Source organism: Chrysochloris asiatica, unplaced genomic scaffold, assembly GCF_000296735.1.
Source record: "Chrysochloris asiatica unplaced genomic scaffold, ChrAsi1.0 scaffold00020, whole genome shotgun sequence".
Lineage (NCBI taxonomy): Eukaryota > Metazoa > Chordata > Mammalia > Afrosoricida > Chrysochloridae > Chrysochloris > Chrysochloris asiatica.
The window spans coordinates 17821276-17832851 of NW_006408538.1; the positions used below are offsets into that span (position 1 = coordinate 17821276).

The 11576-nt window shown below is 39.6% G+C and overlaps 1 protein-coding gene across 1 annotated transcript in view; it reads left to right on the forward strand.

The window, feature by feature from the left end:
- FAM149B1 (family with sequence similarity 149, member B1) overlaps nucleotides 1-11576 on the forward strand; it is a 44669-nt gene that overhangs the window by 18870 nt on the left and 14223 nt on the right. The window contains exons 4-7 of the mRNA XM_006835883.1: nucleotides 838-980; nucleotides 1725-1841; nucleotides 5117-5284; nucleotides 9157-9344. Coding sequence (XP_006835946.1) covers nucleotides 838-980; nucleotides 1725-1841; nucleotides 5117-5284; nucleotides 9157-9344 — 616 coding nt within the window. The remainder of the gene's footprint in view (nucleotides 1-837; nucleotides 981-1724; nucleotides 1842-5116; nucleotides 5285-9156; nucleotides 9345-11576) is intronic.

Below are 11576 nucleotides of genomic sequence, written 5' to 3' on the forward strand. Positions count from 1 at the left end.
AAGTCCTTGACAACTTCAATCTTTTCTCCATTGATAAGAATGTTGTTTATTGGTCCAGTGGTAAGGATTTTTGTTTTCTTTACATTGAGATGCAATTCATACCGAAGGCTGTGCTCTTTGATCTTCATCAGTAAGTATTCTAAGTCCTCTTCACTTTCAGCAAGCAAGGTTGTATCATCTGCATATCGCAGGTTGTTAATGAGTCTTCTTTCCATCCTGATGCCACATTTTTCTTCAAATAATCCAACTTCTCGGATTATTTGCTCAGCATATACACTGAATAAATATGGTGAAAGAATACAACCCTGTTGCACCTTTTTAAGTAGAGAGAAATTCCAGCCAGCTGTGCATTATATAAATCATTTCTTTGGCTGCTCTTATAGGAGGGAAGGCAGGAGGGAAGAATAACGTAAAATCAATTGGCAGGTGAAAACTACACAATACAAAGTAATATATACAGAATTATCGATCTACTTTATGCTTATTAAAAAAATACTAGAGCCAAACAAGTTTGGTAAAATGTACTAATCATCGTTGTGTGATACGATCATAGGTCATTTAAAATATTTTTCCAATGCAATAAATTTATTTATATGATGAAAAAATGTTCCTTTAAAAAATGAAATAACTTTTCTTTAAATATGAATAGAAAGGACATTTGAAAATTCTTTGAACTCTAAGAACTCACTAATGTAACTTTTCATTCTTGAAAACTAGAACAGTATTTTGAACTGATGTAATATTAAAAATAAAACAAAATCTAGTTGTTTTCAACTTTTATAATTTTTAACAGAGCTAGAAGCCCACCTAAACATTTGGGGGGATATTTCTTTCTAGGAACTTGATCAGAATGCCACTGAAAAGGTCCAAGCAATGTTCACAGCCATTGATGAGCTCTTGTATGAGAAGAAGGTGAGTGTGCATACAAAGAGTCTCCAAGAAGAGTGCCAACAGTGGACATCTCGCTTTCCTCACCTCAGGTACTGGAGCCGCAGAATTGGCTTGTATTTATGGAGATCAAGTGGATTTCCAAAAATCTCATACAGTCATCCTGTGGGAGACTGTTTTCAGGCCCCTGTCAGATACCAAAGTGAGAGGATGCTCAAATCCCTTATACAAAATGGCATAGTGTTTGCATATAACCCCTGTACTTTATATCATCTCTGGATTCTTTATACTACTACAACATAAATGCTATGTAAGGAGCACTTGACACATCCTTTTAGTCTTTGAGGGATTGCTTTGGTCACTTAATGCTTTTTCCCTCCACCCCTCAATGTTTCAATCTACAGCTGGCTGAATCCCCAGATACAGAACTCACTGAAATGGAGACTTGATAACATATTTTTAATGAATGTAAATAAGCTCATCAGCTGAGAAAAAACTCAAGTTGGTAGAAGCTTGTTGGACTTTTCTGAACTACCAGTATATCTTCCTAATAGAGTAAAATGTTTATGCCTGAAGTTGAGAGGGTTGAGAAAATGTACTTGTTTTCTAGAAGTAAATTCTTATGTATACTCTACTTGAAAGTAAACAGAGACTGTGAGGTAGCTTCTCTTTGGAACTCTTTAGTTCACATTTTCTCTTAAGAATCGTTACTCATCAATATCAAACAAAGTATGTACTGGACTTCTGTATAGAACTATGAAGTTTGTTCCGAAATACCTAGATTTTGTATGCAGTTGCCAAATAAAAGTGCTTAATTGTGTCTCCTCATTTTGTAGGATTCTTGGTAGGCAGATAATCACTCCAAGTGAAGGTTATAGATTATATCCTCGGTCCCCTCCTGCTGCTTCAGTTTCACATGAGACAGGCTTGACTCAAGAAAGGGATTCCACTATGTAAGTATTCTACTGAGTTAAGTATTTATATATTCTCATATGAAACAGTATATCCTACTGGGGAGCACTGTGGTTCTGTAGTAAAACACTGGACTACTAGGCACAAAGTCATCTGTTTGAGTCCACCAGCCCACTCGGAAGAAGAAAGATGAAGCTTTCTGCTCCTATAAAGATTTATAGCCTCAGAAACCCTATACAGGGTCTCTATGAATCGGAACCAACTCAATGGCAATTAACAGTAACAACAACATTCTATTCTATTATTATGCAAGAGATCAAAACACTTCTTCATACTAAATAGTGTTTAGTAAAGCACAGCAGACTGTAAGATTGATGAGTTTGTGTAAAAGTTTTGTTATGTAATCTATGGTTAAAGTAAGACATTCTCTGAAGCTTAAGTCTCCTTTGGCTGTTGAGCTCTAGATCTACATCTGTACCTTTGTATCATTATTTCTATTGATAGTTATATGTCCAGGCACTGTCTTGGGAATAAATGTATACTTACAGACTTTTTTTTTTTTTTTTAATTAGAAATCTGAAAGACAAAATTTTTTATAAATGTCGAGAGGGTGTTGTGAGGTGAGGTTGCTGGCTGCCATACCATGCTGAGTGGAGCATGTGACAGGCTCATCTCAGCGCTGTGGGGGACACATGCACAACTGTCTGCTGTGTCATGCCATGATCCTCATTGGACCAGAGCAGGAGGGCAGGGCGGGAGGGGCTACTCTACACCTTGTGCTGGTGCTGCTGGAGTTCCTGATGTGCTAGCTTTGCAAGTAACCGCTCAGCACGAAGTACCAACAGATGATTAATGGAGAATTGGAAATAGCATATCCAGTCATTGATGGCATTCCTGATCCACCTCAGGCAGTTGGTATGACACATCAAAATATGAAGGAAGAGGAAATGGAGCATCATCGCCATATTTTCCTCTCTATCACCATGGTGATCTGTCTCTCCCCATCATTGAAACTTTTATTACTCTGCATTGTATCAATCAGTCCAATTTCATACCCAGAGTACTTCACAGTCAGGCATCAGTATACCTTTCCAGTTATTTCCTGTGAACCTTCTGCTTTATTTAATGGCTTATATAAAAGAGAATTCTTTCTCTCTTAAGAGTATAGTGGTGGCATGGTGCGATTGGGGACCTAGACTCCTTTTATCTTTCAGCTAAGCTTCACCATTCTAACCAGGACATTTTTCCCGAAATTTTCTTCATGGTCCAAGACAGCTGATGGAGCTCCAAACATGACACTTGCTTTCCAGATAGTAGAAAGGAGGAAAGGCAGAAGAGCAGAAGGGCATCTCTTAGACCCTTTTTCCCTTAAAAAGCCTACCAGAAGTCACACGTTGTTGTTAAGTGCCACGAGTCAGTACCAACTTATAGCGACCCTATGCACAACAAAATGAAACACTGCCCGGTCCTGGGCCAACCTCACAGTCGGTGCTGCATTTGAGCCCATTGCTGCTACCATTGTACAGACCTTGTTGGGGGTCTTCCTCTTTTTCTCTGACCCTCCACTTTACCAAGCCTGATATCCTTCTCCAGGAGCTGGTCCCTCCTGATAATAGGTCCGACGTATGAGAGATAAAGTCTGGCCATCTTGGCCTCCAAGGAGCATTCTGGCTGTACTACTTCCAACCCAGACTGGGTGGTTGTTTTGGCAGTCCATGGTACTTTTAAGTCATACATATGTCTGCTTATTTCTCAGTGGCCACATACAGCTATGAGTTATCTATCTGGAAAATAAGGCCTTTGAAATGGCTGTATCACTCTCCTGAATTAAATTGGGGTTATTGCACTCGGAAAAAAAGAGAATGGATATTGGTGACATCTAGCTTACTCTGACACATACGTGGTGTCTTCTGAAATCACCATATACATTTTCTAATCTTTTCATACTTACCATTGTGTATATATTGTAGACAGTGGCTATTTTGTTTTATGATGTTAATTTAATGAGCTCATAATATTAGATTACATGACTATTCCATTTTTTAAGCAACCAATCTTTAATCCCCTCTTTTAAAGCTTTTAGCTAACTTTGATGTTTAGTAGTTTTAGCCATTCTGTGACAATAATTGGGAGTCCTGGTTGGCGCTGTGGGTTGATGCGCCAGATTGTAAAACCATCTGAACTACAAGGTCATTGGTTCAAGCTCACCAGCTGTTCCTTGGAAACCCTATACAGGGTCGCTGTTGGTCAGAATTGACTTGATGGTACTTAACAACAGCAACAATGATAATTATTACAGCTAAGTCTTATAGTTCATATCTTCCAAGTAAATCTCCATAGATGAAGCCACTGGAACCAACCAAAAAAAACCACTCACTGCCACTGAGTTAATTCCTACCCTTAGCAACACTGCACAGGTTAGAACTGCCCTTTTTAGATTTCCCACACTGTCATTCTTTACAGGAGTAAAGAGCTTCATCTTTGTCTTGTTGGAGCAGCTAGTGGTTTCAGATTGCTGAGCTTGAGGTTAGCAGCCCATCATGTAACCCACTGGAACAAACATGTATGTCCTGGTATGGCGCTGTGAGTTAATGTGCTGGACTGCAAAGTCAATTTGAATCCCAAGTTTGGCAGTTCAAGCTCACTAGTCACTTCTAGGAAACCCTATTCAGGATCACTATGGGTCAGAACTGACTCGAAGGCTCTTAACAACAACAAACATGACTTTCAAAAATGTCTTTTAGGAAGATTTTCCTATCAGCCATTGATAAAAGTGCTAGATGTTTACTCATTTTTCCATATTTACAAAAATAAAATTAAGACACAAAAAATCATAAAGAATAATGCAAAGTACAGATTGGTTATACTGAATATTTGGTTAAGCTGAGAGTTGTTTTTAAAAATTGCATTGCACAGATTTCACTATTTTCAAAATACATTTGTTTAAATGACTCATCATATATCCAGCCATTCAATAGATGGATATGGAGAGAAATTTAAATGTAAATCTAATTGCCCTTAAGGAGCAAGAATTTTGAGCAGTGATGGAGTTAAAAGTAAGCACATGTACTATGAGATACCTTAAAGATGTAATTATGAATGTAAAAATCCTTAGTATTTTTTTTTTAATTTTAAATTATATGTGTTGCAACTGAAAAATAGCAAGCAGTCAAGCTCTGAGAAACAGTGGAGGTTTTCCGTTGTTCAGGATGGTGTCACCAGGACCAAGGGGATTTGAACTGAAACTCAAGTAACTATGTGGCTGTGAGAACAACTAAGGTTGGACAGAATTGTACCTGCTTCTTCCTTCTTCCAGATTTGGTGTAAGGGGAAAGAAGGTACAGTTGTCATCATATGGTCATAAAGCATCTTCCATTGCCAAATCTCCTAGCTTGTGTTCTGTGGAAAGAGCAGAAGAGGAAGAGTATATAATCTTCTCAGAAGGAATAATAGAGGAATACCTAGCATTTGACCACACAGACATGTGAGTAGAATGGAGTGTTTCTAAGCTCTTGACTCCCTTTGCATTTTTTGTATAAATATCTTTAATGTCTCCCCCCTTTCTCCACCCCACTAAACATGCTACCAATATTACCTATAATTAGATTTATATTCATTTCAGATGTTTATTTTCTGGTACTTCGCAGATACCCAGAATTCTTTTTTTTTTTTCATTATTGTGGGTTGGATGAAAGTTTACAGAACAAATTAGTTTTCCATTCAACAATTTATATTTTGTTTTACAACTTTCGGTGCAGTTCCCTCAATGTAACCGCACTCGTCCCCCTTCCCCTTGGGTTGCCATATTCATCTTTCGTTCCTGCCCCTTCCTGCCTTCTGAACTCTTGTTTGGGGCAGGTGCTGCCCTTTTGATCGCATACGGTTAATTGTGAAGAGTACCTTCCAGGATCCATATTCTTAGTCAAATCAAATTCCTGTTGCATACTAGGTTTGCTTATTTTCTTCTTTCACATGTTTTTTCCTGGTATTAAAGGTTTTACACTGAGATTATTTTTCTTTAACTAAATTACCTCTGGTAGCATAGTGGTTTCAAGTCAGGCTGCTAACTTCAAGGTCAGCAGTTCAAAACTACCATCTATGCCGTGGGAAAAAGATGAGGCTTTCTGCTCCCATAAAGATTTACAGCCTTGGAAACCCTATAAAGGGTCGCTGTGAGTTGGAACCAACTCCACAACACACCACTGCCACCCCCAAATTAGTTAAAGTAATTCAAACTCTAAAACTCATTAAAACAGTAGTTGACAAATGTGAGCTTCAGTAACATAAACCCTGCTTGAATAAAGGAATATGCAGTATGTTGTTGTTGTTAGGTGCCATCGAGTCGGTACCGACTCACAGCAACCTTATGCACAGCAGAACAAAACACTGCCCGATCCTGGGCTAACCTCACTACTGCTGCCACGCTTGAGTCCATCAATGCTGCCACTTGGCCAATCCATCTCGTTGGGGGGTCTTCCTCTTTTTCTCCGATCCTCCACCTATACATAAGTTTATATGAAACCTTTTACTTGGCACAGAATTTATAATTAATAAAGTTTATTTATATCCATTCTTGTGTTTTGACAGTAGTCTTGTGATGTAGATATTAATTGCCCTCTTTATAAAAGAGGAGTAATTAAATGATTTTTTTTTTGAGGTTAAGCTGAAATCATACCTTATTCATAGGATCTAAATCCTTTGTTCTCTTCACTATGCCATGGCATCTTTCTGAAACATTTACCTCCTAGGCTAGTCCTTTAAGCTTTACAAGTTCCTCGGTTGATAGTCACAGCAGCACCACTGGAAGGAAGTGAGCTTTTAGTGAGGTTGTGGGCTTGTACTCATGTATAGGTCGTGTTGTGGCACTTACTTCTGCATTCACTGTGGCTTCTTTGAATTAGTAAAGGTTTACAGACACGATCAGTTTTACATTCAGCAAATCTCACCTTTTGTTTCATCTCAATGATTGCAATCCCCTCCATGTAACAAGAGTTATCCTGTTTCCACCCTGTGCTTCCTGTTTCCATTCCACCCACCTTCCCGTTCCTTCTCAACTTTGTTATTAGGTCAGTGTTGCCCTTCTGATCTTCAGTGATTGACTGTCCCATGTGAGCATACTTTACTAGTGTTGTTGTCCCCCCTATATACCCGTCTACCTCTTGGCTAAAAATTGGTCCATGAGAGTGAGTGAGCTCTAATTATGTATTGTAGTGTAATCTCAATGGAAGTCTGCTATGGCATTGTAGACTATGCACTAGACTGCTAACCACAAGGTTAGTGGTTCACACTTACCAGTTGCTCCTTGGAAACCCTATATATACAATGAGCCAGAACTGACTTGATGGCACTTAACAACGCATCTCAATTATACCTAAAAATTATTTTGAAAAACAAGTGTGCTTTACCTTAAACTTTTCTTTTTAAACTATATTTTTTAATATAAGGGATATGGAGAGTCATTGCTTTTTAAACTATGACTTACTCTGAATCCATTTTTCAGTGATCAAAACTGCTGTGCATGGATAAACTGAATGATCTTTAAAGGGCTGAAACCACCATATTACAGAAGTATTTATTACATATTTCCAGTCTAATGTTTCTCAAAAGGCTAGAGAGTGTTGGAATTGTTAGATCTTTGCAAAACTCTATTGACACCCCTACCCAGTTTATGATATTACTTAATATTTAGCTTTATTTGTAACCTGAATTTTATCACCGAAATGTGATTTTCACATGTTTATTCCTCAAGGGTGAAATTTGTCGTGTTAAGCAACATTTTGGTGTAGCAAGTACCACTGTTAATACAAATGTTTGGCCTGTTTCAAAGAAGTCAGCGAATAAAATTATACGTGTATATAATTTTACATATATATACATGGAGTCCTGGTGTGGCCCTGAGAGTTAATGTGCTGCACTGCAGGGTTGGCAGTGCACGCTCACCAGCCACTCACAGGGTTACGATGAGTCAGAACAGACTCAATGGCATATGAACTTATTTACATATATATATATATGGAGCTCTGGTAGTGCAGTGTTATGAAATCAGGCTGTGAATCTCAAGATCAGCAGTTCGAAACTACCAGCTGTTCCGTGGGAGAAAGATGAGGCTTTCTGCTCCCGTAAAGATTACAGCCTCAGAAACACTGTATAGGGTCACTATGAGTCGGAACCGGCTCCACGGCACATGACAGCAACAACATATATATATGAAAAAATCCTCACAACATTATGATAAACAGAAAAGATTGAAATTGTCAAGGATTTTATTTAGATCCATAACCAGTGCCCATGTGGAAGCAGCAGTCAGGAAATCAAATGATGTATTACATTGGAAATATTTACTGCATAAACCTCTTTTAAAAGTGTTCACAAGCAAAGATGCTGCCTTGTGGACTAAGGTGTTTCTGACCCAAGCCATTGTATTTCCAGTTGCCTCATGTGCATGCAAAGGCTGGACAGTGAGTAAGGTATACTGGAGAAGAATTGATGCATTTTGAATTATGTATGGTGTTGACAAAAAATAGACCAATATATTGAATACAATATGGGCTACCAGAAGCCTTGGTGTGGCACTGTAGGATAAGCCTTGGTGTGGCACTGGATTGCTAACTGCAAGGTTGCCAGTTCAAACCCACCAAGCTGCTCTTTGGAAACCCTATACAGGATTGTTATGAATTGGAATTGACTCGACAGCCCTTAACAACAGTCAGAAGAATGAAGAAGTCTGTCTTTATAAGAAGTAGCGTCTAACTGATCCTTATAAGGGAAGATGGTGAGATTTTTATATGCATTGGATGTTACCAGGAGGGACATAATGCTTGGTAAAGTAGCTTGATCAGTGAAAGGAAGAAAGGCAGCCCCTCAGACGAGATGGAATGACACAGTGCCTGCAACCGTGGGCTCAAACATAGCAGATGGTGAGGAGGCACAGGACTGGGCAGTGTCTTGTGCTGTACACAGGGATACTGTGAGTCCCAACCGACTCAGCAGCACCTAACAACAGCAGTGTTGGTAACATACGGACATCATTAATGTGTTACATTAATCATATAAATTTTATCCAGTTACAACAAAAAATTGTCATAGCTTTTTGCTCAGTTGACAGTGCTCATCTGGTAAACCTAAAAACACTTACTGTGCTTCTCAGCCTTCTTATTCTATTTTTTTGGGAAAGTAGTAGGAATGGGGTAGAAATAAAGAGGGAAATGCAGTCATCTCAATAGAGAACTGCCTTAGTCCACAAGGTGACGTCATACATGTGGTACAGAGGCTGGTGCAGGAGGAGAGCACAAATCACGCTTCAGAAACATAAGGAACAATGGTGAGCACTTACTTTCCCTCTTGCTTTTGTCACAGAGATGAGGAATTTCATGGAACAAAATCAGAAGTGACTCCAGAAAAACGGAAATTAGGGCACCCTCCCATTGCTCCATTTTACTGCATGAAAGAGGATGTCCTTGCGTATGTGTTTGACAACGTGTGGAGCAGGGTTCTGGGCTGCATGGAGCAGTTGATACGTAATCACTGGGAGGGATACATTTCTGGTAAGGATCTTTGTGACAATCATGTAAAAAAAGAAGTTTTTTCATTTCCAACTTGAAAGCAACTAACAACAATTAGTCTATTAATTAGATTACGTGCTTCATGAGTGCAGAAGGTGAATCTGATTCATATTGGTATTACCCACAGAAACTAGCAGGTATTTAGTAAATATTGATAAGTTGTGTAGATGTGTAACAAGGCCTAAGTATGATGTTTAGACAGAGCTTTTTCTTTCTCTTTGAAGATGATCTGTGAGAAAAAAAATATTTACAAGAGGCAAACACATTTTTAAACTGCTTTGTTGTTGTTCAGTGCCATCGAGTCAGTTCCGACCCATAGCGACCCTGAACAGGGTTTCCGAGGCTGTAATCTTTACAGGAGCAGAAAGCCTCATCTATATCCAGTGGAGTAGCTGGTATGGTAGTTTCGAACTGCTGACCTTGCGGTTCTCAGCCCAATTCGTAACCATTACACTACCAGAGCTCCTTTTAAACTGCTTTATTAAGGTATAATTGAAATAAAATAAATTATACATATTTAAAGCATATAATCTGATGTTTTGACATACCTGTACACGCATGAAACCATTACAATTAAGACTGTGAACAAAGCCTTTGCCTCCAAAAGGTTCCTCACCCTCCTTTATAATCCGTCCCCCCACACCCCCCGTCTCCAGGCGCTCACTAATCTGCTGTCATTGTAGTTTGCATTTTGTAGCATTTCTAATTCCTGAAGTCTCTGCTGATCTCTGCTGCTTCTACTTGTTCTTTCTCAAGGTGTTTTGTTTCTTTGTGGATCTTGTCTAATCTTGTAATTTACCTGTGGGAATTCTTTGAGACCTGGATTAAAGGTGCTGTGTCCACTATAGTGACCACTAGCTACATATGACTATTTAAATTAATACAATTTAACATATAAAAAAATTAATGAAGGTCATTTCCTTAGTCACCAGCCACATTTCAATGCATAATGGCTGTCATACTGGACAGCTCAAGTATTTTTGTCATCCATCCTAAGTCTTTCTTCCTGACAGGGGTGACCTACAGATCTTTGCTTTTGTTTCTGGCACATACTAGTATGCACCCCCAGTGTGGGTCTATTTTTAATTCTTGGCTTACGGTTTCTATTTTGAGCCACGTGCAGGCAGTGTGAAATGGCTGCAAAGATGAATGAAGCCTAGCTTGAGATTATGAAATCTCAGGGAGAATGTTTTTTCAGTTTAGGCAGACCTTTTGGAGACATTGCAGTTTTTACGAACTGCAGGTTCATCACAACCCTGTGTCGAGTAAAGCTAAATATTTTTCCAGCAGCATATGCTCATTACATGTTGTTTGTGTCACATTTTTTCAGTATTTCAAACTTTTTCATAGTAGTGTGGTGCTAAAGGTTAAGCACTGGACCACTGACCACAAGGTCAGTGGGTGAAACCCATCAGCTGCTCCTCAGAAACCCCATAGTATAAAACACTGGACCACTAACCACAAGGCCGGTGGTTCAAACCCAAAAGCTGCTCCTCGGAAACCCAATACAAGGTCTCTGTGAATGGGAATTGACTCGATGGCACTTACCATTTCACACTTAAAAGGCTATGGTAAGAGAACAAACAAGATGGCGGATCGGGTGGATGTATAGCAGAGAGCTCCGCCAACAACAACACAGAATACCCGACCAAGCAGGCTCAGGGGATGGTCCCAGAACTCTGAACTACATATAAAGGAATACTTAGAAGGTTGGAAGGCTCACAGCTGGGGGAATTTATGGCAGAAGCAAGAAATCTATTGCTTTCTAGTCCGGGAAGCTCAGCTGCTCCAGGAGCCACCATCTTGGGTGAGACCACATGGGGGAAGGATCAGAGCGGCCACAGACGCTTGGCAGAACCGCTGAGATAAAGGTGTGGACGTTCTTCTCTTTTGGTAGCTGTTCATTGGTCCCTTGCTGTCTGCGCACCTCCATTCTGGTGACTTTGGGGTGCCAGAGCTAGTGGGCAACCCAGCTCCACGCTCCGAGGGTTCTACTACGCATGCGCATAGATCTCGAAATTTAAAGAGACAGTTTCCAATTAAAACCAAACGGCCACAACCGGCCCTGAACTGTTTCCAACTAGAAACAAGTCCTGAACGGGCACTGTGGAGCAGGACAAGCAGACAAAAGAGGAAATAGGCCGAAAATTAAATCCTAAGTTACATCAAAACGACCCACAGTGGTATCTTGAAACTTCTCAGGAAGAAGAGTGA